The sequence below is a fragment of the Pristis pectinata genome, chromosome 15 (assembly GCF_009764475.1).
Source record: "Pristis pectinata isolate sPriPec2 chromosome 15, sPriPec2.1.pri, whole genome shotgun sequence".
Lineage (NCBI taxonomy): Eukaryota > Metazoa > Chordata > Chondrichthyes > Rhinopristiformes > Pristidae > Pristis > Pristis pectinata.
This window is the reverse complement of record NC_067419.1, coordinates 50,030,773-50,058,015: the sequence shown is the minus strand read 5'-3', so window position 1 is coordinate 50,058,015 and position 27,243 is coordinate 50,030,773. Positions and strand designations below refer to the sequence as shown.

The 27,243-nt window shown below is 50.0% G+C and overlaps 3 protein-coding genes across 7 annotated transcripts in view; 2 read left to right on the top strand and 1 right to left on the bottom strand.

The window, feature by feature from the left end:
* cry1b (cryptochrome circadian regulator 1b) overlaps positions 1-7,532 on the top strand; it is a 33,410-nt gene extending 25,878 nt beyond the window's left edge. For 2 of the 3 annotated variants that reach the window (XM_052030771.1, XM_052030770.1), the window contains 6 exons: positions 684-995; positions 2,051-2,202; positions 3,022-3,224; positions 3,888-3,983; positions 5,740-5,843; positions 6,239-7,532. In XM_052030771.1, coding sequence (XP_051886731.1) covers positions 684-995; positions 2,051-2,202; positions 3,022-3,224; positions 3,888-3,983; positions 5,740-5,843 — 867 coding nt within the window. In that variant the 3' untranslated portion in view covers positions 6,239-7,532. Of the gene's footprint in view, positions 1-683; positions 996-2,050; positions 2,203-3,021; positions 3,225-3,887; positions 3,984-4,678; positions 5,080-5,739; positions 5,844-6,238 lie in introns of all 3 variants that reach the window. The other variant, XR_007957536.1, reaches the window with a different exon arrangement.
* Positions 7,533-11,913: 4,381 nt separating this feature from the next.
* Positions 11,914-21,654, top strand: zgc:153031. Of its 3 annotated transcripts, none has more exons than XM_052030775.1 (7): positions 11,914-12,137; positions 12,749-12,798; positions 13,549-13,645; positions 14,002-14,128; positions 14,907-15,022; positions 15,910-16,160; positions 21,338-21,654. In XM_052030775.1, exons 1-6 carry the CDS (start codon positions 12,052-12,054, stop codon positions 15,992-15,994), a joined length of 561 nt encoding a protein of 186 aa, XP_051886735.1. In that variant the 5' UTR covers positions 11,914-12,051; the 3' UTR covers positions 15,995-16,160; positions 21,338-21,654. The 3 variants fall into 3 exon arrangements, with proteins under 3 accessions (XP_051886735.1, XP_051886734.1, XP_051886733.1); XM_052030774.1 differs by having other exon boundaries at positions 14,901-15,022; XM_052030773.1 differs by having other exon boundaries at positions 14,835-15,022.
* Positions 21,655-21,776: 122 nt separating this feature from the next.
* Positions 21,777-26,410, bottom strand: mterf2 (mitochondrial transcription termination factor 2). Its single transcript, XM_052030772.1, has 2 exons — positions 26,268-26,410; positions 21,777-24,706 (listed from the first exon to the last, which is right to left on the bottom strand). Exon 2 carries the CDS (start codon positions 24,684-24,686, stop codon positions 23,517-23,519), a length of 1,170 nt encoding a protein of 389 aa, XP_051886732.1. The 5' UTR covers positions 24,687-24,706; positions 26,268-26,410; the 3' UTR covers positions 21,777-23,516.
* Between the last annotated feature and the right edge of the window lie 833 nt (positions 26,411-27,243).

The window sequence follows — 27,243 nt, the reverse complement described above, 5'->3', positions numbered from 1 at the left end:
CTCGGAGTGAGGACACAACTTTCCATGAGGATGTGCCCCCTCAGGCAGCTATTAGACTTTGCCTCAGGTACTCACTCCATACCAGGACATGTGCCAAAGTCACTTCAATCACTTCCTTGCTCTGGGATATCAGTGGAGAACCGAGCCCTCAACTAGGTTCCAGATGTAGCAATGGGGAGGGCAGGACTTCATGCTGGGTCCCTGGAACAGCAGTGTATCAATAACACATCTCTGTACGTATAAGGACCACTTCCACACCACGCCCTCTGATTCTATGATTCCCAGATATTCATCCCAAGTGCTTAGCAAGGTACCAGTGTTCATGGAACAAAGAATATAATCTGGGATGGTGTTAACTGACATGGATATTAAATAGTCTGGAAATGCCATTGATGAGGAACTTTACAGTGAATTGATTTCCATCAGAGAGGTGCCATTGAAGATTATTATTTACAAGACATGAGCAACAGTTTCACATTGGATGGTGGTGGTTTCCCATCAGTTGAGGAGAAAGCTGTGTTCATCAGTTGCTCCCCACGGAGCAGCTCTAGTACTGGAAAAGACTAATGGAATTTTGTTTCTTTCAATGCTCACAACTACCGTTGGTAGCATCAGGTTAGTCATGAGTATTGGTTCACCAATAACTTGGATACATGGCGAAACATTCCTTTCTTGCTTAACAGGTGAAGAAAATCAGCTCCCCTCCTTTGTCACTCTATGGGCAACTGTTCTGGCGTGAATTCTTCTATGCAGCAGGTACAAATAATCCCAGGTTCGATAAAATGGAGGGAAATCCCCTCTGTGTTCAGATTCCATGGGACAGGAATCCTCAGGCTTTGGCTAAGTGGACAGAAGGGAAGACTGGATTTCCTTGGATTGATGCAATAATGATGCAGCTCCGTCAAGAAGGATGGATTCATCACCTAGCCCGACATGCAGTGGCCTGCTTCTTGACCAGAGGCGATCTTTGGATTAGCTGGGAAGAAGGAATGAAGGTGAGTGAGTTATATGGAAATTAAGGTTTGGTTTTCTGTCCTAGGTTGGTCTTTTATTCCATCCAATAGTAATTTTGGGTTTGCATAGTTACCTTGAGACAATTAGTCTGAAGTTACGTAATACAAGACTGCTTTTCCAGTAATTTAGCATAAACTTTCATTTAACCTGCTCTCTCTCAAGAAAACAGTTTAATTCCTGTTGAGAGTTACTCTCCTGGGTCTTGGTTACCCAGTGCTTTGCTCACGTGTGGTCCTCAAATGGAATAATTATTTATAACAACGTGTCAACTAGTGAGTTAAAACTGGAGTGGAGTGGGGAATCCGATTTACAGCAAAGTCGGTTAGGCCGGAAGATAATATCCATTTACAGAGCAGAAAAAACATAATCAATAGTAACTTCTCCCAAAATATCAGGACATTTTCTTCACGTAGTGAGTGGAGCACGGTAACACATTGATTTTGTGCACAAATTCAATCTTGGTTGTTTATCTTCAAGCTTGATTGATTCACAAGGGAATTACCCAAGCTCTCCTTCCTGGCCAGCTATTGCTACAAACATAGTCGCCTTCAAATGGAAACCTGCCAATGAATGTTTGTACGTTTGATCTAGTGTGGGATTGCAGCCTTGCTAGTCCTGTCTTCATCCGACAACTTCCAAGCTCAACATTTCCAGCAGCTTTTCAAGTGTCAAACCTGGTTCAGTTGTTGGCTGGTTTCTCTTCTAACATCCCATCAGTTCGCATTACAACTCAACCAGTGCAAGATATTCAAGAAGTATCTTCACTGATCCTATGAAATATCATATAATTTGATAAAGTTTATCATCTTGAAAACTAAGCTCCCTAAATAAAGGTGTTTCTGAATGTTTTACAAGAGATAAAGTAGAATTTGTTTTCCATCCTGATGCAAGGCTTCAAATGGGAGGCCCAAATTAACAAAAAAAGCTGTATCTGGAGTCTTCTCTCTTTTAATCTACCTGTGGGTTTTTGTATTTTTCTTTAAAATGACTTTCCTAAAGGAAGTTTCAGGTTTAACCATTATTGCTGTTTATCCAGGTGTTTGAAGAATTATTACTAGATGCTGACTGGAGCGTAAATGCTGGGAGTTGGATGTGGCTGTCTTGTAGCTCATTCTTCCAGCAGTTCTTTCATTGCTACTGTCCTGTGGGTTTTGGACGTAGAACTGACCCCAATGGAGATTATATCAGGTATTTAACAGTATCTGTTTTAAGGCAGAAGATTATTTATGGATATCATTCTGTAGCCAATTGCACTTGCATCCTGGCTTTCATTCAAACTTGGATATATGAATGCCCCTTGCTTCCCTGTCCTACTGCATTTGCCCTCATCATACCCTGCGTCAATACCATCGCCCTGCGTTCCTTTCTGCTTTGGCAGCTTTGCTTTTCTCAGCCATCTCTCTTGTGAAATCACACCCATCAGTAGCCCTTCAGGTTCCAAGGTCATCGTTGCAACTTCTTCTAAGCAACTCCTCATCTTCATTCATTTCTGACCTTGTGTTTTCCCCACTACTCTTTTCTCTGTATACTTGTCTGCTGCACACACTAATGGACAGTCCTTGGGCCAGTTACTGTGGACTCGATCTCTAATGAAAGCCATCTCTGACATGTGCCCCCACTGTCCATCTGTGGTTTGTCTCCCCTTTTATTTCTGTCTGTCCTGTATGTAGTTGTAGCTGCTAATGAACAAAGCCTCTCTCTCTCCACCACTCTGTGTTGACCTGTTATATTATTTGTTAATCATCTTGCACCCAGATCACAGCCTGGTGGGATGAAGCTATTCAGCTGACAACCAGCATTCCTTAATTGGCCCAAACTACAGGGAGGTTCGATGTCCAAATGCACACGTATCATATTTTTCTGAATAATAGGAATTTTAATAAGTACATTTTTGGAATTATTGGACAGTGTTTTATGTCAATGTTGTTTATGTAAATTGCACTCTTAACATGACAGCTATTTAAATGTTGGGATTCTACTGAGGGGTGTGCCTTGTCTCATTTCCAGACGATACCTCCCAGTCCTCCAAGGTTTTCCTGTTAAGTATATCCATGACCCATGGAATGCTCCAGAAAGTGTACAGAAGGCTGCTAAGTGCATTATTGGTGTTGACTATCCGAAGCCCATGGTGCACCACGCTGAAGCAAGTCGCCTGAACATTGAACGAATGAAGCAGATCTATCAACAACTCTCCCGTTACAGAGGGCTTGGTGAGGGTACAATTACTTTTGATTAGATTAAGTAAAGTTTCTTCCCTAAAGGGTATTAGTGACATTCGATGGCAATCTGCTGGTTTTACTGTTACTAACCCTAGCTCTTTTAAAAAAATTCTAGATTAGTTTATCTGAATTTAAATTCCAGGAATGGAAATTGAACAGTGGCCAGTTATCTAGTAACTTGACCCCTGCACCACTATCACACCCTAATGGAGAGAGTGACCCTGGCCAAGCATAGTGAGATGTGGGATTTGTTTTTCAATTGGAGTTTAGATGGCCCCTCAATGTGGCTCATTTTAGTTCTAAATATTTTGGAAATGAATGTACAAAGTACTGGTCTACATCCATCAACAGCACGCAATTTTACACTTGTACTGAATATTTTAATCATGTCTGGTTATAATTATCAGCAGAAATGATCTATTTTTGTACTTCTTTAGTAGAACTTCATGGAATATACAGCATAAAATCAGCCCATTTGCCCAGTAGTTTGTGTTCATTTATATTCCATGTCTGGCTGCTTTGTGAATATCTGCTTGTATTTAAATAACATTCATATTACCAAAACTTTTCCTCCACTCTTGTTTAATATTTTGGATTATGCTTCAGTTAAGTAAATGGTGAACCTGTATTTAGACATGTATACATTGTCTTCAGGTCTGCTTGCTTCAGTACCTTCTAACCCCAGCGGAAGCGGTGGAATTGTGCCATATTCACCAGAGGAGAGCACACCTGGAAGCGGTAAAGTACCAGGTGAGTTAGACCAGCTCGCAGGTGATTGGACATCTGTTTCTAGGGGCAGTGTGCAAACATTGGCATACTCTGTTTCTCAGTTGTATGTCCCCAGTTATATAAATGTTGATTAACAATTAGTTGTTATTCTTAAGTGTAAGTATCAAAGAGTTATACAGCACAGAAACAGGCCCTTCGGCCCAACTCGTCCATGCCAACCAAGGTGCCTTCCTGAGGTGGTCGCATTTGACCCATTTCCCTCTAAATCTTTCCTATCCAGGAACTTGTCCAAGCTTGTACCTGTACCCACCTGTACCACTTCCTCTGGCAGCTCATTCCATACACCCACCACCCTCTGTGTGGGAAAAACTTGGTCAGCAAGGACGAGTTGGGCAGAAGGGCCTGTTTCTCTGCTCTGACTTGCTCAGCTGCTGCAGAGAAACAACTCGTGTGTTGATTCCTTCATAAACCCCACGGCCTGCTATCCTTCATCTTCCCTCCCTCCCTGTACTCTCCTTCATTTAATAATTACACCCCCAGCATTGGTCCTGTAGCTTCTAAAGCCACTTCAGCCATGCCTTGTGTTCCTCTCCAGTCACAGACCAGAAAAGAAAGCTCTGTCCTTGAAAATGCACTTCAAAAATCTCAACTTCTTGACGGGATGAACTGCATTTATTTAGTGTTTTGAATGGCATGAGCTCTTTATTTTGTTACAGCCAATTGTTGGGCGTTCCTTCAGACAAGTTGCTTTCCCCAATGAAGTTCCACTTTCTGCTGTGAAGTTAAATCTAAGCTTCAAACATAAAAGTTTGGAATGTTAAAACCCACTAGGATTCACCTATTGTGTGTCTTAACATTCACTCCAAGGCCTGCTTCTTTCTTCATGCATTCTGACAGCCATGTACTGACATTATTAAGATCTACACCGAAGACCATGCCTTTCACATCCTTGTGATCTCCCAAAGTGCTGTCCACCCACCTAATTACCTTTAAGTGATGTCGATGTGACAACCAGTCAGTGGCCAGCCCGATCTCCGTGCCTCATTGCAAGCTGAAAACACATGGATCTGATCCTTGCTGCCTCTGCTGGAGACACTTGGACTGTTCTTACAGTCAGGTAAGGTTGACTGGGATTCTTTTTCCTGATTGCTACAGCCTCTGGCCTCAGAATGGCAGACAGCTGCTAAGGCTTATTGCTGAGGTTCATTTGGTTAAAGGTGGGTGTTGGCTGTGGAGCCACAGCTGCTGTAGTATCACCAGGGCAGCAGGGAACCTGCTGTGTGATCTTTCTGAGAAGTTGGTTTCTTTAAGTTTAATCAGCAGGTAACTTGTGTTTTGTTTCTAAACTAATGGAATAGATTTTGTAAGGAGTTACAAAATAATCTTTTATAATCAAAGTAAAAATACTCCTATTAAACTTTGTTTGCCTAGATTGATGTTTTCTGGTTTTAAGTGACACAGAAATGTGTTAACTCCTGCCCATTTATTCAGCAACAAGAAACAAATGCACACCAACACTTCCGGATTCAGTGAATGTGTTCTGGTGGGTAGAACATGCTTTCTCAGCACTGCCTAATTTAGCCAGTTTCGTATCACATACGTTAATGTGTACTGACGACTCTGCAAGTTTATCCCATTGGGAATACAAAATCCTTCACGTAAGCCTATCCTTCATAGGGAAGCTTGCAGCTTGACCTGTACAAGGTACTGAAGGGTATTTTGTACATTTAGTATGAAATTGATCGTGGATAAAGCTATTGTGGATTTTGTATTTCAGGCAGAAACGCCCTGGATGGCTGCATAACCTCTGGAAAACGGCTCAATCCGGGAGAAGAAATGTTGGCAGTCGGGCTTAAAGTTCAGAGGCAGAGCAGTGACTAGGTAAGGACAACCCGATGGGCACAGTATAGGAACAATAACATAGGGTGGAGGCCATTTGGCCCTTCCAGTCTGTGCTGGTTTTCATCCTTCACTCCAGTTCATGACCAACCATATTTACCTGGCCTTTTCCCAAATCCTTTCCTCCAAAGACCTGACATGAATGAGTGAGGTCTTAACTGTATGGAATGTAGTGACATATCTCCAACCCAGGTCTGGTTTAGAATTAAGGGAGAGAATATTTGAGTGCATTTGAAACTGAGTTTTATCTATTACTGATGTAGTGAAAGGGATTAAAACTCCTGATGTAATATTATAAATGTTATTTACAGACATTTGCAGAATAAAGCCAACAGTGGGCATGGTGTACTTCCAACTCAATTGCTTTGTTCTTTCAGAACATCAGGGAACAAAAGGATCCATTCAGAAGAATCCAGTCAAGAGGTTTCAGCACATGTTGCATAACCTGGATAATCTGAAATCAGGGGAGAGAAAGATTGGGAAATACATTTGTAAATATTTGCATATTTAGCAATGTGTTGCTGCAGTGATGTGGCAGAAAATCCGTGGGCCAAACATTGTGCTGTACTGTTCTATGGAAGTGCTGTTAATACTTCTGTAAATGATTTGAATTTCTGTAAATTTGATACCACACTAAGTTATAGATGACTATTTTTAATAATCATGTACACAAAGTATTTAAATGTTTTAATATTAAGTTCTGTAACACAGAAAACACAAATCCTGTGAGCAGTAATATCCTGCAGCATTTGTATTCGGGCACCTGTAGTTGTTCCTTCTGTTGCATATCGGTTAGGCTGCTCCTCCAGTACTGATAAGACTCGTCTAGCTGGTATCCAGTTAATGGACTAAAAGGTGACATTGCAAACCCTCACATATGCATAAAAGGTTCTAAACCTTGCGTGAAAAATATCTGATTGGGGCTGCTTAAACTAATCTCCCTGATTGACTCAATGGAAAGGTTGAGTAATCAGTCAATTCAGGCTTTAATTAGAATCTGGCAGAGATTGGGGCACTGCAGGTGTTCAATGGACATTGGAGATAGAGGACAAAGGAGAGGATGGTACATTTTCTAAACAATTCTACACATTTCTGCTGATTGAATCTCAGGGAGACAAAATGAGCTGATGTTTCAGTTGAGGGGCTTCATCAGAACAAACTCCATCTCCTGTGTAGAAACAAAGATTCTGATGAATGATCACCACATTGGGACATTAGCTCTCCCTCACCATGAATGCTGCCTGACATGCTGAATATTTATGGTAGCTTCTGTTTTTACTTCAGATTTTCAGCATCTGCTGCTTTTGGATTTCGATCTTATAAAGTGATGCGTTAAACTCTTAACATCAGGATGTGGGTGTCACTGCCAGCCCAATGTTTATTGCCTATGCACTGTTACCCTGGACAAGGTGATGATGAGCCACCTCCTTGAACTGGTGCAGTCCATGTGCTCCCAATGGCTAGAGAGATCTGGCATTTAAATGGAATGACAGTCAAGGATATCCTTCCTGGTCAGGATGGTGCTGTAGTGAGGTTCTGTCAGAGCAGCCCAAGTGAGTAACTGCAGCCCTGGTGAACCAGTAATGTGGAGCGAATGGAGAAATGTCCTCAGTCACACTGTACAATGGAGAAAATGTTCATGTTTTAAGTAGAATAAAATATTGTACTGATGTTGGTTTCTTTCAGTCTGTTTAAGTGCATTAAAGATGGTGGCTTTTTATCTGCAGGCTTTCAACCAGCCAGGGAGTGAGTGTAACACAGAAGTGTAAACATGATAGGGTAATAACAGTAAAGGATTTCAGCTTCCCTGATCGTAATAGAGATTGTTTTAGTATGAAAGGCTTCTAGGGGCAGAATTTTAAAATGTGTCCAGGAGAGCTTTTTGAGCCAGTGTAGAGATAGTCCTACTGTTGCAGGACCTGGTCCAAAGTTATGGACGTGTCAGTGGGAGAGCATTTCGGAGATGGTGACCATAACTCTAGGTTTTAAGGCTGTTGTGAAGAAACATGAGGATGGAACAGAAATTAACATCCTGGAATGGTGGAAGGTTGATTTCAACATGAAAAAAGCAGGAAGTGCCCAATGTAGATTGGGAACAACGAACAGGAACTACTTGAGACCAGTGAGAGTCAGTCAAAAATTAAATAGTGATAAAGGGTTTTCAACCTGAAACTGTTTCTCGTTTGACTGATGGTCACTGACCTGCTGAATGTTTCCAGCAGTTTGTTTTTATTTCAGATTTCCAGCATCTGCAGTTACTTTTATTTGCATGAGCGAATGGGAGTTCAGAGCCAGTGTGTTCCTTTAGGCGTGGAAGGTACAACCAAATCCAAGATGTCAAAGGATATCCATGGATGGAGAAAGAGGAATGGTAGCATGACTTGTACAGGGGAACTGAAAAAGGGATTGGCTCTACAAGGGTATAGAAAGTGTAGTGGATATTTAGGTGAGAAAGAGACATGAAATAGCACTGGCAGGCAAGGTTAAGGAACAGTCATAAATGTGTGTAGTGATGTATAGAGAGTGGTTGTCACATGATTCTTAGGGTTACACACTCGTTATTACCTAAACAACATGCATCACAGAGGCCATAACCTTTTCTGCCGTCATTCAGTAAGGTTGTGGTTATATTGAAAAGAGGCTACCTATTCCAGATCTCACGACCAGTTCTCTCCATCAATCTACTCCTAAACAAAAGCTGCAATGGAAACATTGACACAAGAAGAGCAATGTTGAAGGTCTCAAGGACTCTGCAAAGGTCTCCTTCCTCAGGAAGTGACCACCACCAGTCAACAAGAGCTCCACAGTGCCCACAGCATTTGGACTGTCCTGAAATCCATCTCAATAGGCAGCAGTGAATAGACTTTGGACCTTCCTAGCAGACAGAACCTGGATCAATGTGATGATAGTGATTAGAATATGTGTCCTGTTTTGTCCTCACAAAAGCTTCTGACTCTGTCAAGCAAGAGGAAATGTGGAGCACCGTCTTGTTCTGGCTCTTTGCAGAAATGTCTCCGTCTTGCACCTGCTTTATAAGGGCACGTAAGGCTGATGTTAACTGGCCCACTCTCACTGTGTCTGTGGCCAAGGAAGGCTGCATCAGTGGCCACATTCTTCTTTATCTTTCTTGCAACAGTGTTGTGCCTCATCTCCAGTAGAACATGGAACACTACAGCAGAGGACGGGCCCTACAGCCCATGAGGTTGTGCCAACCTATATAAACCTACTCCATGATCAATCTAACCCTTCCCTCCTACACAACCCATAATCCTCCATTTGTCTTACACCCATGTGTCTTTCTAAGAGTATTTTAAATGTCCCTGTTGTATCAGCATCTACTACCAACACCCCCCCCCCCCCCGGGCAGTGTGTTGCAGGCACACCACTCTCTGTGTAAAAAAACAAAACCTACTTCTGACATCTCCCCTAAACTTTCCTCCTCTGACCTTAAACTGATGTCCTCTGGTATTGGCCATTGCTGCCCTGGGGAAATGGTGCTGGCTGTCCACTCTAGGCCCTTCATAATCTTATACACCTCTATCAAGTTGCCTCTCATCCTGTGTCCCTCCAAAGAGAAAAGCCCTATCTGATTCAACCTTTCCTCATAAGGCATAAGAACTTCCTGTTGGACTGGAGCTAATCTCCAGGTCAGACAGAAAGCTGTTCAACTTCCATCGTCTCCAACTCCCAACTCCTGTCATCCAGCAACGGTTCACAGATGACGTTAGTACAAGTGCTTGTTCAACGGCTGAGATCCAAGCCAAACCACTCATTCACTGAACTAAACATCGTTAAAACGAAGTTTCTCTACCAACCATGCTCAGCCCTGTGCTATACATCCTCCAATAATGAAGGTAAGATCCTGGAAAAGGTGAACCACTTCCCACCTGTCTGAAGGCTTATATTAACAGTGAGATTCCCCATGAGCATCCACATGCTAGCACAGCCTTTGAGGATCGAGACCTCAAATCCACCAAAAGGCGTGCAGTCTACCAGGCAACAGTGAGCCCCGCCCCCCCTTCCTGTACACCTCTGAGGCATGCACTACCTACAGCAGGTACCTCCGAGCTCTGGAGAGAGACCACCAATGTTGTCTCCCCAACTTCTTCCAAATCCTTTAACAGAATAAGAGAACCAATGTCATCATCCTGTCCCAGCCGACAAACCCAGCATCGAGGCCCTGATTACACTCAGGTCCAATGGGAAGGCTGTGCCATTTGCTTGCCCAGTAGTGGGCTCCCAAAACACACAAACTCAGCCCCTCGAGCCTGCTCCACCACTTAATGAGATCACGGCCGCTCTCATTGTGACCACAACTCTTCATCCATTCCCTTGCTTATTGAGAATTTATCCTCCATTTCTTCTTTGAACAGAGGTTCAGCCGCAGCAGCCAGTCACCCTTCACCGCCACACTCATTCCGCTGGCTGGAGGTGGAGGTGCAGCCAGTGACCCTCCACATTCCGCTGGCTGGAGGTGGAGGTGCAGCCAGTGACCCTCCACATTCCGCTGGCTGGAGGTGGAGGTGCAGCCAGTGACCCTCCACATTCCGCTGGCTGGAGGTGGAGGTGCAGCCAGTGACCCTCCACATTCCGCTGGCTGGAGGTGGAGGTGCAGCCAGTGACCCTCCACATTCCGCTGGCTGGAGGTGGAGGTGCAGCCAGTGACCCTCCACATTCCGCTGGTTGACCTCATTCTAACGTTGAATACTTCAACCGCGGCCACTTTCTCCAGATCAGAGGTGCAGTTACGGGCCCAGGCCACACCTGCCTCTTTTTGTGGAATACATCGAATGGTCTTTGCTTCACAACTGACGCAGGGTCTTGACCCCAAACATCAACCATCCTTCTGCCTCCACAGCTGCTGCCCGACCCGCTGAGTTCCTCGTGCAGTTTGTTTTTGCTTCAGACCCACTCACCGCCCTTCATTCTTATTCTGCTGCCTCGGTGACTGCACTGGGGCTGTTTCCCGCACTCGTACAGAATTTTGTCACTTTTGCTGCTAATTTCTACCCTGCCCCCGCCCTCACCTGCCCCTTCCCTTCCTAGATATCTCTGTCTCAGCCTCAGGGACCAGCTCACAACAGACGTTTGTTACAGACACGCAAACTCCCACAGCCATCTTGACCAGACAATGAAATCCAATAACCTGACACCACAGGACCTTGTGGTGCAGACTAGTACATTTTCCAGATTATTGGATATTAATAATATCCAAAAACAGTTTTATATCATGTTTTTACAAGATACACACTGGTATGACATGATGTGTACTTCAGGGTTGGCTCCAGCCGCAGATCTGCCCATGTTTCTGACACTAGGTCCAAGCCCCAGCTGCACACTGACCCACACTCTGGACCCCTGACTCTCTCCACTCCCTGTTGCACCCGGTAACAAAAATATTTTAAAATGTGTTCCTTGTTCTTTCCTGATTCAGCAGCAAAAGGTATTCGCAAACAGAGGCACTGTACGCGTGTTAAAGGTTATAGAAACTACTTCATTAGAGTAATATGAAGAATAAAATACAGAAAGGAGGAAGAATCCTTAAAATATAACGAAGGAAGCAAAACAATACTGATCCACCGAGTCAGTGAACGGATCTGTATACCGCCGGAGGGAACCTCCGGTGTCCGACGGCCTCTCACGCAGCCTCCTGTGTCCCAGAGACGGTCCCGACCCAGCCTGAGGGAAGGTCCCGGTTTGCACAAAGAAGGTGTCCCCTGTTATACCCCTCAAAAACTTCACATAACTTTTACCCGAGTACCTTTCCGTTCCTCAGTGGTACCAGCCTGTACCGTCCTATCACCCGCGACCTTCGCCCAAACACCCAACTTAGAAACAGAGGCAAGAAAGAAGGAAACGTCTTTCACCGGTACCTGATCTCGGGGATGTGCCTCTGAACCCGCCCGGTCCGAGCTGGCACCGCGCTGTGTTACTGCACACAGGAGGCATCACTCGCCCCCTGATTCCTCATCAGTCCGTCAGAAAAAGTAAAACGCTACATTAAATACAAATTACCCGGCGGAAACCCACGGGGAGAACGTGCGAACTCCCCACCGACAGCAGCGGAGGTGGGGACCGAACCCGGCTCCCCGGAGCTGTGAGGCAGCGGCCCCTCCCGCTGCACCGCCCAGTCTGGCGGCCGCCGTCCCGCTGATCTCCCGGCAGACGCGCCGCTCGGCACCGGCGGCGGATGGACGGGAAACCCTTGCGTCTGATCGCCGCCACCGACACGGCGCTCGGGATCGGGCGGGACGGCCGCCTGCCCTGGCACCTGCCGTGAGTGTTCCCGGACACCGGGCACGGCGCTTCGGACACCGGACACTGGGCACGGGGCTCCGGACACCGGGCATCGGGCACAGGGCTTCGGACACCGGACACTGGGCACGGGGCTCCGGGACCCGGACACAGGGCTCCGGACACCGGCCAGCGGGCACGGGGCTCCGGACACCGGGCACAGGGCTTCGGACACCGGACACTGGGCACGGGGCTCCGGGACCCGGACACAGGGCTCCGGACACCGGCCAGCGGGCACGGGGCTCCGGACACCGGGCACAGGGCTTCGGACACCGGGCACGGGGCTCCGGGACCCGGACACAGAGCTCCGGACACCGGACACCGGGCACGGGGCTCCGGACACAGGATCCTGGGACCCGGACACTGGGACACTGGACTACCGGCTCCGGACACCAGGCTCCGGAGACTGGGACTCGGACACTGGCCACTGTGCTCCGGGACACCGAATACCGGACTGGTCCCAGAACCTCGGACACTGGACACCGGCCCCATCCCCACAAACCATGTCCCGGAGCCTGAGACAAAGCCGGGCCGGTCCCGCCGGGAATTCACGACATTCCCGCCCGCCCTGATTCCCGGTTTTCTCTCCGCAGGAACGAGTTCGACCGGTTCCTGTCCCGGGTCACCGCCGTCTCAGGGCCGGGTGAGTGAGGCCTCCGGGCCGCGGGGGGGGCGCTGCAGCGGGCGGGGGAGGGGCGGAGCAATGGGGGCGGGGCCACGTGAGGGGCGGGTCCGTGGGGCGGGGCCATTGAGAGGCGGGTTGTTGGGGGAGGGGTCTGTCCCTGTGGTGGGGGTCCTGGGTGGGAGGGGTCCCTGTGGTGGGGATCCTGGGTGGGAGGGGTCCCTGTGGTGGGGGTCCTGGGTGGGAGGGGTCTCTGTGGTGGGGGTCCTGGGTGGGAGGGGTCCCTGTGGTGGGGGTCCTGGGTGGGAGGGGTCCCTGTGGTGGGGGTCCTGGGAGAGGGGCAGGTCCCTGTGCTGGGGATTCTGGCGGGGTGGGGGCATCACAGTAGTGGGGGTCCTGGGGGGGGCGGTGGTCCTGGGGTGGGTGGTCCGGGTGTGGTGGGATCTGACCAGCAGTGTCACCAGGAGGCAGTGGGTTGAGCACCCCAGCTCCTGTTGGTTGGGTCACTTTGGGGACTGGGGTCAGTTCATTTTGGGGGCAAGACCTTTCATCTGGACTCCATCTGAACTCTGCAATCCAGATGAAGGGTCTGACCCAAAACATCGACTGTTCGTTTCCCTCCACAGATGCTGCCTGACCTGCTGAGTTCCTCCAGCACTTTGTGTGTTGCCCCAGATTCCAGCATGTGCAGCCTCTTGCCTCTCCAATGCGCGATTACCGGCTGTACTGCCTGTAAGCACTGCTCATAAGTCACCTTCCATCCAATTTCAGGCAAGAGGAACCTGCTGATCTGGGGTAGACACAGTGCAGTCAGACCCTCCCAGCCACTGCCAAACTGCCACCGCGTCTGCTTAAGTAGGAACCTGAGGTAAGGAAAGAGAATGTCCATTAAACAGCTTTGGATTTGCTGCTGGGCTTGGCGAGGGAGCAGTGTTGTAAGGGTTATCCTCGTGTTTCTGTACTGAGGAAGGATCTCTTTTCTGGCTCAGTCAATGACCCTGGGATACCATGTGGAGAGGTGAGGTGCCTCCTGTTTCCCAGTGTGTTCCCTGTTGTTGGGACATAGAAGATAGAACAGCACAGAACAGTTAACTGAACAAAATGCCATTCATGTAATCATTAAATGCTCTGAGCCCAAGACTGGGGGATTATCCGGTGGGTAAAGCAATTACATACAAGTTGTGTAAATGCACAGAGTGTCAGCTGCCGTTATCTCTCTGTTAGTTGTGTGCCTCCCGGTGCTGATCACCTCTGCCGAGACTTTGCCAGTGCGGTCCAGCTCGCCTACCTCCCTCCTCTGAGTGATCACATCGAAACCATCTGGGTACTGGGCGGGACACACGTCTATCAGGTACGTTTGTGAGAGAGTGAGGATTATTGGGCACTGAGCATCCTGTGTCTGTGCAGAACCAGTGTTTCACTAACCCCGCTGCCAGAGGCTTTGCATGCCATCCATACAGATCATTTCACCACACCAGTGCATTGAGGTAGTACAAGGGAAAACAATAACAGAATGCAGAATAAAGTGTCACAGCTACAGAGAAAGTGCAGTGCAGGTAGACAATAAGGTGCAAAACTATAATGAGATAGATTGTGAGGTCAAGGGTCCATCTTATCGTACTAGGGAACTATTCAATAGTCTTATAACAGTGGGATAGAAGCCGTCCTTGACCCCAGTGGTACATGCTTTCAGGCTTTTGTATCTTCTGCCCGATGGGAGGGAGGAGAAGAGAGAATGTCCGGGGTGGGTGGGGTCTTTGATTATGCCGGCTGCTTTACTGAGGCAGCGAGAAGAGTCCATGGAGGGGAGGCTGGTGTCTGTGATGCACTGAGCTGTGTCCACAGCTCTCTGCAGTTTCTTGTGGTCCTGGCCAGAGCAGTTGCTGTACCAAGCTGTGATGCATCCAGATAGGATGCTTTCTATGGTGCATCGATAAAAATTGGTGAGTGTCAAAGGGGACAAACCGAATTTCTTTAGCCTCCTGAGGAAGTAGGAGCTCAGGAACTCTGTGTAATTACTGCCAGAAGCAAGTTTTGTCTCCCGCTGCTTTATACAGGAGACCTTCAACAGGACCAGAGCTTCCGCTGTGGCAGAAGCGCCAATCATCCATTTTCTGTCTCAGTTACAGGAAGCCTTGAAACATCCAAACTGTGACCAGATTTATCTGACAAACATCATGGCTGACTTCAACTGTGACACTTTCTTCCCAGAATTTGACCGGGAGACCTTCCGGCTACTGGAGGAGTAAGGAATCAATATTCTCCTCCTGCCTTCACCAGTCTGCAGTGTTGTGGGGGGTCTCTGCCTCCACTACCCGCTCAGTCAGACTCCAACCCCCTCTGGGTGAAAGAATTCCCCCTCAGATCCCCTCTCAACCGCTTCCACCTACCCAAAACCCAGGAGCCCTTGTTTGTGACATCCCTGTTATCCCGTGAGTGTGTGTGAGTGTGTGTGCCTGTGTGTCTGCTTCCAGCCCCACCCCCGGCAGCCCCGTTCCACCCACCCACCACTCTCTGTGTAAACAACTTACCTTGCAAATCTCCTTTAAACTCCCCCCCCCAACCCCCCCCCCCCCCAGCCTAAAGCTATGCCCCCTGGTGTTTGACATTTCCACTGTCTACCCCGGCCACGTCTCGCTGTCTACCCCGTCTACGTCTTGCGGTCTACCCTGTCTACATCTCACTGTCTATGCCGGCCAAGTCTCGCTGTCTACCCTGTCTACCCCGGCTATGTCTCACTGTCTACCCCGGCTACATCTCACTGTCTACCCTGTCTACGTCTCATTGTCTACCCCGGCTTCGTCTCACTGTCTACCCTGTCTACGTCTCATTGTCTACCCCGGCTTCGTCTCACTGTCTACCCTGTCTACGTCTCACTGTCTACCCTGTCTACCCTGTCTGTGTCTCATAAACTTCCATCAGGTCCCCTCAGCCTCTGACACTCCACACAAAACAACCCACGTTTGTCCAGCCTCTCCTTATGGATAATTCTCTCCAATCCAGGCAACGTCTAGTGAACCTCTTTAGCACCGTATCCAAAATCCATATCCTTGTCTGCAGTGTGGCGACCACAGGTTGTGTTGTTCAGGATGATCAGTCTGTGTACACCATTTCTTTCTTTGTTTTTATTAGGTTTCCTGGAATTCCAAGTGAAATTCAAGAGGAGAATGGCATCAAATATAAATTTCAAGTCTTTCAGAAAGTTACCAGCCAATGACCCCAAGCCTAGTCACCTGTGCCCGGTTAAAGTGGTTCTTGTAGACACAGGAGATTGCAGGTGTTGGAAATCAGGAGCAACACACAAAACGCTGGAGGAACTCAGCGGTCAGGCAGCATCGCGTCAAGAGCCTCCATCCGGACTGGAAAGAAAGAGGGGAGAGCCGGTATAAAAAGTTGGGGGGGGGGGGAGGGGTGGAGCGAGAGGTGGCGGGTGATGGGTGGATCCAGGTGAGGGAGGTGATAGGCAGATGGGCTGCGGTGATGCAAGTGGTTCCTGTGTTTTGTTTAAAGTGGATCACATTCTTTCTGGACGTGAAAACCGGAGAGATTCTGACTACCTGAGTGACTGATTTTAAACTTCCATCAGCCGAATAGATTTACTGGCGATGGCATTCCATTTAGATAAGACAAGGTATCTTTATTAGTCACACGTACATCGAAACACACAGTGAAATGCATCTTTTGCGTAGAGTGTTCTGGGGGCAGCCCACAAGTGTCGCCACACTTCTGGCGCCAACATAGCACGCCCACAACTTCCTAACCCGTACGTCTTTGGAATGTGGGAGGAAACCGGAGCACCCGGAGGAAACCCACGCAGACACGGGGAGAACGTACAAACTCCTTACAGACAGCGGCCGGAATTGAACCCGGGTCGCTGGCGCTGTAATAGCGTTATGCTAACCGCTACACTACCGTGCCTGCCCTAATTTATATGTCCGGCAATAAATTTGTTCATCAGATGAAGATTCCTTTAAAACCTTAATGGCCTCAGTGAGATGGTTGACGTATCTGTCGCTCCTCTCCATTCCCTGGAAATCTGCAAGCCCCTCTCAGCTCAACTCTTGAACTGATGAAGAACCCATGCAGCTCAACCCCATCAGCTTCTTTCCCAGCTTTACACCCATTCAGTGAATTCTGAGTTAGGATCATAGAATTGTACAGCACGGAAACAGACCATTCGGCCCAGCTTGCCAATACTGGCCAGTGGGCACCCACCCTTCTGTATTAACATCATCGCCCAGCACTTGGTCCACAGCCCTCTATGCCTAAAGGATGCAAGTGCTCTCTGGACACTTCTTCAGTGCTGACAGTGGCCCTGCTTCACTCTCTCAGGCAGTGTGTTCCAGGCACTCAGAGGAAGTGGTAGAGGCGGGTACAGTTACAACATTTAAAAGACATTTGGTACATGGATAGAAAAGTTTCAGAGGGACATGGGCCAAATGCAGGCAAACGGGACTGGCTCAGGAAGGCACCTTGGTCGTCATGGATGAGTCAGGCTAAGGGCCTGTTTCCATGTTGTATAACCTGTGACACATCCTTGGTAATCTGAACAGCAAGCAGTACTTCAGCTGAGGTCTGACCAAGGTTGTACAAAGTTGGAGGCACCTACTTATGTTCTCAGTGCCCTGACAGAGTTCCCTGTACTGGTTACCCCTGGCTTTTACCCCCACAGGAACATGAAGGCCCTGAACTTTCACTGTTTCTGCTTCCCACTGTGCAGATGCCAACTTACCTGCAAGTAGTTGCTCTGAATCTGCCTTTGGCCAAGCCCTCCCTTATGGTAATGACATTGGTCTTCCCCAGTTTAAGATTATGGTCACTATCTCCTAAAGCTCCCCTTCTGACACCCTCCACTTGACCAGTTACAGTCCCCAGATACAGTCCAAGGTAGGTTGTGGACTATGCCAGGATTCACATTGTACTGTAACATATAATGACATATCCTGGGTTAAGTGATAATAAACGGAAGCAGCAGCCAGCCCTTAACCTGTCATACCTGAACTACTACCCAATAATATTAACATCCTCAAACTGTGTCAGTTCTGGACATTGAAAATCAAAAAAACTGCAGATGATGAAAATCTGAAATGAAACAGAACTGGTTTAACCTTTTCTCTGTGGAGAGAGAAGAGTTAATGTTTCAGGTCATTGACCGTCATCAGAACCGCTTCTCTCTCCACAGATGCTGCCTGACCTGCTGAGGATTTCCAGCACTTTCTATTTTTAGTACAGTTCGAGAGATGTTTCATGATAAAGATGTGAAAAAAATCCAGTCTTTTTCCCCAATCTGAAATGTCTCTTTTCTGCAATAAATAAGGGTGATGGTTTCCTTTCTACTTCATCCTATGCTCTGGATTCCTTTCGGCCTTGAGTTCTGTGACAGATCTCAAACACAGGCTGGTCCCTACTCACTGCACCAATGTACACATGTGGTTACTGTGGTTAACAAATGTGCCTTCAAATAACCTTGTGTGTCCTCAGAACGGAAGAGGCACATTCTGTGGTTCTATGAAATAACACACAGCTATAATTAAGCTGTTCGCAAATTGTTTCTTTTTCCCTATTCTTTACTATTGATATAAATATCTAACAAATGAACAACAACTTCAAATACCTATCCCTAATTATACACCTCCATGAACCATGGCAGTTCTCTGGTGAAGGTGCTCCCACAGTGCAGTTGGGCAAGGAGTCCCAGGGTTTAGACCCGGTGATGATGAAGGAACGGTGATGTACTTCCAAATCAGGACAGTGTGCGACTTGGAGCAAAACCTGGAAGTGGATTATTCATCCTCCAGTCCTCTGGTACCTCACCTGTGGCTAATGAAGATGCATAAACCTCTGTCAGAGCCCCAGCTATCTCCTAAAACAAATTGATGAAGGTAGTGCGGTGGATGTGGTGTATATGGACTTTAGTAAGGCATTTGACAAGGTTCCCCATGGTAGGCTCATCCAGAAGGTCATGAGGCATGGGATCCATGCAGACTTGGCTGTGAGGATTCAGAATTGGCTTGCCCACAGAAGGCAGAGGGTGGTAGTAGATGGAGAGTATTCTGCCTGGAGGTCAGTGACCAGTGGTGTTCCACAGGGATTTGTTAGAGTCATAGAGCACTACAGCACAGAAGCAGGCCCTTTGGCCCATCTAGTCTATGCCAGCCTGGCTTTCTGCCTAGTCCCATCTACCTGCACCTGGACCATAGCCCTCCCTACTTCTCTCATCCATGCACCTATCTAAACTTCTCTTAAATGTTACAATTGAGGTGCTGAGGTTGAGAGGGTTGAGAGCTCCAAGTTCCTAGGAGTGAACATCACGAAGTCTGTCCTGGTCCAACCACGTAGACATCACAGCCAAGAAATCTCACCAGCGCCTCTACTTCCTCAGGAGATTAAAGAAATTTGGCATGTCCCCTTTGACACTCACCAACTTTTACCGATGCACCATAGAAAGCATCCTATCCGGATGCATCACGGCTTGGTATGACAACTGCTCTGTCCGGGATGACAGGAAACTGCAGAGAGTTGTGGACACAGCCCAGCGCGTCATGGACACCAGCCTCCCCTCTGTGGACTCTGCCTATACCCCTCGCAGCCTTGGTGAAGCAGACAGCATAATCAAAAACCCCACCCAACCAGGTCATCCTCTCTTCTCCCCCCTCCCATCAGGCAGAAGATACAGGAGCCTGAGGGCACACACCACCAGGCTCAAGGACAGCTTCAAGGTGTTATGGATAGTGTAGTAGGTTGTCGTAGGTTACAACAGGATATAGACAGGATGCAGAGCTGGGTGCAGAACTGGCAGATGGAGTTCAATCTGGAAAAGTGTGAAGTGATTCACTTTGGAAGAATGAACAAAACCAGAGTACAAGGCTAATGGCAGGATTCTTAGCAGTGTGGAGGAACAGAGGGATCTTGGGGTCCAAGTCATAGGTCCCTCAAAGTTACCACGCAAGTTGGTAGGATGGTTAAGAAGGCGTATGGTGTGCTGGCCTTCATTAGTCAAGAGCCGTGAGGTAACGTTGCAGCTCTATAGAACTCAGGTTAGACCACACTTACAGTATTGTGTTCAGTCCTGGTCACCTCATCATAGGAAGGATGTGGAAGCTTTACAGAGGGTGCAGATGAGATTTACCAAGATGCTGCCTGGACTGGAGAGCACGTCTTGTGAGGAAAGGTTGAGTGAGCTTTTCTCTTTGGAGCGACGCAGGATGAGAGGTGACTTGACAGAGGTGTACAAGATTATGAGGGGCATAGATGGAGTGGACAGCCAGCACCTTTTCCCCAGGGTGGGAAATACCAGAGGACATCAGTTGAAGGTCAGAAGAAGAAAGTTTAGGGGGGATGTCAGAGGTAGGTTTTTCACACAGGGAGTGGTGGGTTCCTGGAACACACTGCCCGGGGTGGTGGTAGAGGCTGATACAATAGGGACATTTAAAAGACTCTTATATAGGCACATGGATAAGGAAAATGGAGGATTATGGGCTGTGTAGGAAGGGAAGGGTTAGATTGATCATGGAGTTTATATACGTCGGCACAACATGGTGGGCTGAAGGGTCTGCACTGCGCTGTACTGTTCTGTGTTTCCCTGCTTCCCTAAGCATCCCGGGATAGATCCTAGGAATGATTTTGTCAGACTCTGGGGATCTTTAACTCTTCCTCCTTCCTGATATAGACATGCTCCAGTATATCAGTGTACCCTTTCCTTAACTCTCCACCCTCCATGCATTGAAGGTGAGAGGAGGTAGGATCAGAACAGACGTGAGGGGTACGTTTTTACTCGGATGTGTGGAATGCGTTGCCTGATAGGGTGGTGGAGGCAAACTCATTGGGGGCTTTTAAGAGGGGCTTGGATGGGCACATGAATGAGATATGGGCATGGGATATGGGCATTCTGTAGGTAGGAGGGAATAGCTATGTCAGCACAACATTGTGGGCTGAAGGGCCTGTTCTGTGCAGTACTGTTCTATGTTCTATCCTTCTCCCTGGTGAATACCGATGGGAAGTATTCATTTCGGATCTCGTTCACATCACCTGGCTCCGGGCATTGGTCACCTGAGGGGATGTGTTCCTTTCTTAGTGGCCTGTTGCTCCGAATATACTTCCACAGTTTTAGGATCCTGCTTTATCCTACTTGCCAAGGTCATTACACGGCCCCTTTTTGCTCTCCTAACTTCTTTCCCAATTTTTCTCCTATATCCCTGGTAACCCTCCAGTGGCTCGTTGCCGAGAGTGTTGGTAGAGAGATGTACAGGACAAAGGGAAACTCTCAGATAGTTTGAGGGTGAGATTGTTGAGGGGAAATGTTTTAATTCTCCTTGCATGACTGGGAGACAGGTTTAGAGGAATATGGGTCAAATGTAGGCAAATGGGGCCAGCTCAGGAAGGCAGCTTGGTCAGCATGGATGAGTTGGGCCAAAGGGCCTGTTCCTTATAACTCTGTGGCTCTAATGATAAAAACTTCTGTACCCGACATATGCTTCCTTCTTTTCCCTGATGAAACCTTCAATATCCTTCGTTAACCAAGGTTTCCTAAACTCACCATCTTGTCCTCTTGCCCCAACAGGTACAAGTGTAAATACCTCCACTGATCGGATGTTGCTCACTTGCTGGACATGTGTGGCAGTGGAAAGGACCCTTCAGCAGTGCCACATGTAGGGATCATGTTGTTGATGGTTTGTTACCGGTTGAGTCTTCCAACTGTTTAGTACAATCCTACAAGTGTTTGATGCTTTCTGGAGTTGTCCCAAGTTACTGAAGGCTGCAGGGAGTGGTTCACCAACAAACACAGGGCTTGTCGACTGAACTTCCTGGATTAACCAGTTTCCTCCTTGGATGTGTCTGTTTTCATTCCAAAATAAAATTAGGAAATGTTGAAAACACTCGGCTTCTCCGGAGACAGTTAATGTTTCAGGCTGAAGACTCCATCAGAAATGGGGAGCATTAAGTTGCAGAGAAAGTGGTCAAGGGACAGAAAGGACAAAGGGGTGAGTCTGACTGTGTCAGGCTGGGACTGTGGAGGGGAAACATGGGTCCTCATTCCCCTTGCATGACTGGGTGGGGAGGTGCTGGCTCACACAGGGAGGGGTGGGGAGGGAGGTGTGGAGGGAGGGAGGAAGGGAGAGTTCACAGTGGGGTGTGGAGGGAGAGCTCACGGAGTGAGGTGCGGAGGGAGGGAGGTAGGGCTCGGCTCCAGCTCATTTCTGTCCACGCTTTCCACCGAGCGTTCCTGCTTTCTGAGCCATGGTCAGGGACACTAGTGCAACAACCATGCTTCAGTGCCGCAGTTCCCACTAAAGTGTTACCCCACTGCAGACAACTGCGAGACCTGCACAGCCATGAACTCTTTTTCTCCTGACCGGGGCTGGAGGCATTTGCTCCTCTCACTGTTTGCCACTCCCTGATGCACCGTCTCTCAGAGACAGATTCATCCCCTCTCACCAGATGCCACCAGGCAGGAGAACATGGGATCTCCAGCTCCCTGTTTCAGGCAGGGTGCACAGGAGGAAGGGAACAGGGCGAGCCTGGGGTTGCCGAGGAGATAAGCTGCTGCTGAAGGCACCTGGTTGTTGAGGGAGGTTAGAGAGAGACAAACTCGGAACATGTAAAAGCTGAAGAAATGTCCAACGGGTCAGGCAGTGTCTGTGGAGGGAGAGAATTAGGGAAACAGAGGATAAACTAGAACAGAGCCACTCCTGATGCAGACAGTGACGAGTTGCCAGAAATTGGCGCACTCATTATTGTGGAATCAAGAGTTAACATGTAGGTAGCAGGAATCTCGGGGTCACCCCTTAAGGTGCTCCATAAAACATTCACCCAACCTGCGTTCGGTTTCTCCAGTGTTGGGGAGGCCACAGTGTGAACAACGAACGAGTTCACTAGATTGGAAGAAGTGTACGTGAGTCACTGCTTCACCTGGAAGGACTGTGGGAGCCCCTGGACTATAGGAAGGGAAGAGATGAAGGGTCAGCCATTGCACCTTCTATGGATGTATGGGAACGTACTGTGAGAAGAAGTGGTGTTGGAGGTGAAAGAGTGGACCCGGGAGTGGAGAAGGGAACGGACCTTTTGGGACACCCGAAGGAGAGCGGAGGAGAGGGGAAGGTGTAAATGGTGGTGGAACCTCACTGAAGGGGGTGAAATTGTGAAGGGTGATCCATCGAATGTGGAGGCTGGTGAGGTGGAGAATGAGGACGGGGGAGCTCTGTTCTTGCTCTGTCCAGGAGGAGGTGTGAGACAGAGGTGTGGTCAAGAGTTCAGTTCACTCTGGTCAGGGGAAAGCCTGGATTAAGGAAGAAGGAAATCTCAGACACCTGTGTGGAGAGACATCACTGGAGCAGACAGCATGGAGACAAAGAATAAAGGGGACTCCTTATCGGAGGCAGGGTGGGAGGAAGCGTAGCGAGGCAGCTGTGGGGAGTCCTCAGGCCAATTCACCGACTGGAACAAACTCTTTCTCCAGGTTCATCTCTCCAGTTTATTATTGTAGATAAATTCACATGACCAGGCCTCGACTGTCCTCACACAGCAGAACATAAAACTCAGACATCATTGCCTCCAGATCAGCTCTGGGTCGGTGGGGACAGTCCTGGGGAGGGGGTCTCAGCTCTCGGTGAGGACGCGCGGTGGTCTCGGCTTCGGGTCGGTGGTGGCGAAACACTCCCACCTCCCCCAGTGGTTTCAGCTCTGGCTGACGACCCGCGGTGGTCTCAGTTCCGTCAGGACCCGGCAGTAACTCCCCATCCTTAGTCCTCGATGTTTAAGGGAGCCGCTGGATTAAACAAGGGCCGTTCCCTTCTCTGCTCCATCTTTCCACAACTGGCCTCAAAGTCCTTCCTGGTTCCATCCAGCAGAGCCAGACTGTCCCTCTCCACACTGTAACCCAGTGAGCGCAGCTTCCTGATCCGGTGCCGCAGGATATGTGCAGACACCTCCAGGACGGCTGGGCTCCCCTTCACCTGCTCCACAGAGAAGCCTTCCCCCAGGATGACAGAAAGCCGTTCCTGCAACACTGCAACCGAACAGTACAGCAGGCCCGGGCACCTCAGCACCAGCTGCCGCAGTCCCTCACCACTGCAGTGCAGCTCTCGCTCACAGAACCCAACGCTTTCCTCCATCGCAGGGGGTGACAGCTCTAGGATTAGCCCCTTGAGCTTGGTGAGGAGCTGCAAGCACTCAGCCTTGCTGAAGCCCAGCAGCTGAAGGCAGGCCAGGTTTTCCCCCACGGTCTCTGGCGGTTTCAACAAGGTGAAGGGATTCTGGCTCAGCAGTTTCATCAGCCAGATGTTCATGTTGGCCTGGGTGCCACCCAGCTGAAGGAAAGTCTGCTGCAAGGTCTCAACCACGGCCCGATTCTTCCTCACGTTGTTGCTAAATGCCTGTGGACAAGTGGCCAGCAGGCGGCTGATCATCCTCTTGTTCAGGTTCAACTGCTGCAGGTACTCGATGTTGTCCTGCCAGTTCCCGGCGTTCCTGCTGATAAAGAAGGAGTCTGGGAACTGCTCGACGATTCTCAGCAGCTCTTCCTTGTTGGGGCACAGACTGGCCCACAGCTCTCGCTGGGGGCTGGTTTCAACTGGTGCACAGAGAACAGCTTCAGGACATCGCTGTAAGATCCGGGCCACCGTCCTCTCCTTGGCTCCCATTTCCTTTAAAATGTCAGCAGTTTCGCTGACATAAGCCTCATCTGCCAGCAGTACCCACCTCTTCAGCTGCCGGACTCTTGCCACGTCCACCGAGAGAGAGTGCAGAGAGTTCACCGTCCGCTGGTTCTCCTCTCCTTCTGCTCTGCTGGATACAAACTGAGCTCTGCCTTGAGAAGTTCTGCCACTCCACAGGGGTGACCATTCTCTGCACTGTCCACTCCGCAGTAACCCCACTCCAAGCATCCTCCGGAGGGAAATGGCTCCATACATTTCGAACCTCGATCGTCACCCTGGACAAGAAGGAAACAAGTTGGGAATATCTGAGATGCACCAGTAGTGGGGTTCAAAGTCAAGAGGTATTTCGACAGTAAGTAACGAGGCACTAATTACTGATGGAAGTATTCACCGTCCAAGTTCTGCAATGCCTCAAAATTGGAACCCTCAGCCTTATCTCCAACCCCTCCATGTCTGTGTAACCTCCTGCAGCCCCACCACCAGGAGATCTCTGTGCTTCCCCCAGTTCCCCCACCACTGGCAACCACAGTGCAACATGGGCTGAGACTGTTGAAAATTCCCAGCAGGTCAGCCAGCACCTGTGGAGAAAGAAATGGAGTTCACACTTCATGCTGGTGGCCTTTCATCAACACCAGAAAAAGCTAGAAATGGAACATGTTTTAGGGGGAGAGGTGCAGAGGACAAATGTCTGGAGGTAAATCAGAAGATCGAGGATAGGGGAGGGCACAATGTTTACTGTCGCTCTACCTACACCTCCTGCAGACAGATCACTGTGGTCAACAACCTCCACACCCTCTTCCAGACAGCGCCACCCCCACTTCTGCCATTCAGTCTCCCTTGATCCCCACCCTGCGGCACACATTCTGTCTCCACCCCTCCCCCTTCTCTGTAACTGTTTGATTTGGACTATTTTCTAGTTCTGTTGAAAGGCCATCAACCTGAGGCTTTGCCTGTCTCTCTCCAGAGTAGGACTGCCTGGATTACTCCTACACCGAAACAGTGCAGACTCAATGGACCACGGAACCCTTGCATTCCCGCCTACCCTGGGTGATCTTTAACCCAGAGGTGAAGACATAAACATTCAAAGTCTCTGCTTCCACCATCCCTTGTGGGAGAGAGTTCCAACACACAGGCCCTTCTGACAGAAAACGTTCCGCCACATCCCTGCCTTAAACAGGTGGCCCCTTAATTTAAACAGTGGCACCCCCCCACCAGCTGCAGGACACGTTCTCTCCCCACCCACCCTGTTTGTACCCGTCAGCTCCCTGAGCCTCAGTCACCAGGGTGGGAGTGCAGGCAGGGGTGGGCCCAGGGTGGGCAGTGGGGGTGGGAATTCTGTGTCACAGAATGTGACCCGCACCCTCCCCCCACCCCCTCTACCCTCCTACCCACCTCCCTCCCTCATCCCCTCACCGACTTCCTCACCACCTCCCTCAACCTTCCCCCTTCATCACCTACCTCCCACCCACCTTCCCTTCCTCCCTCCCTCCCCCTCCCTACCTACCTCCCTCCCACAAATACCTCCCAACCCTCACCACCTTCCCCTCCCTCCACCCCCTCCCTACCACCCTACCTCCCCCCTCCTCCCTACCTCCCCTACTCACCTCCTTCCCTCAACTACCTCCCACCCCTCATCCCCTTCCCTCCCGCCCTCCCCCTCACTCACACCCTCTCCCCTCCGTCACCCCTACTTCCCTCCCTCGCTCCCTCCTCCACTCCCTCCCTCGGTTGGTCCCGGGCCCTCTCCCCCCACCCCCGGGCTCCGTTTTGTCTCCAGGCGGCCGCCAGGCCCCGTCCCCCGGCCGCTGTCCCCAGGCCGCCGCCCCGAGGCCGCACCTTCGCTGCCGGCGCCGAGCCCGGGCTTCCGGGGGCGTCGCGGCGGCCCCGCTCGGCAGGTCCCACGGCCCGGGGTCCCTGCTCCTCCCGCCGGGCGGCTCCGGGCTGCGGGCCGCGGCCTGCGGCTGAAACCGGGCCCGGCGTCAGGAGGAGGTCGGCGGGCGGGGGCTGGGGGCGGGGTGACCGTGGGTGGGGGGGGGTGGGGGGTTGGTGGGTGCGGGGCGACGGTGGGTGGGGGGGGGTTGGTGGGTGCAGGGTGACCGTGGGTGGGGGGGGTTGGTGGGTGCGGGGTGCCGGTGGGGGGGGGGTTGGTGGGTGCGGGGCGACGGTGGGTGGGGGGTTGGTGGGTGACTGTGGGTGGGGGGTTGGTGGGTGCGGGGTGCCGGTGGGTGGGGGGTTGGTGGGTGCGGGGCGACGGTGGGTGGGGGGGGGGGTTGGTGGGTGCAGGGTGACCGTGGGTGGGGGGGTTGGTGGGTGCGGGGTGCCGGTGGGTGGGTGACTGTGTGTGCGGGTGAATGGGGGTGGGGTGTCGGTGGGTGGGGGTGACAGTGGGTGTTCAGTGGGGTGGGGGTGGGTGCAGGGTGATAGTGGGGGGGTATGTGTTTGGGTGACGGTGGGTGGGGAGTGACTGTGGATGGAGGAGACAGTGGCAGTAACAGTGGGGGTGGGGATGATGGTGAGGGTGATGACACTGGGTGGGGGGTCTTTTTCTCTGTCTGCCTGGTAACCTTCCAGTGACCCAGTCTGAGAGCCCCTGTTACCCGGGTCTGGTGTGGGATGACTGACTGACATAGGTCGCACCAGGTAGTGGTCCTGAGTGCAACCAGAGCCCTGGTGGTGGGGAGGGGGTCTGGGGAAGGGGTTCTGGGGAAAGGGGATCCGGGGGATGGGTGGTCTGGGGGAGGGTGTCTGGGATGCTGGCCCAGGGAAGGGGAAGGGGAAGGGGGTCTGTGGAAGGGGGTCTGGGGGAAGGGGT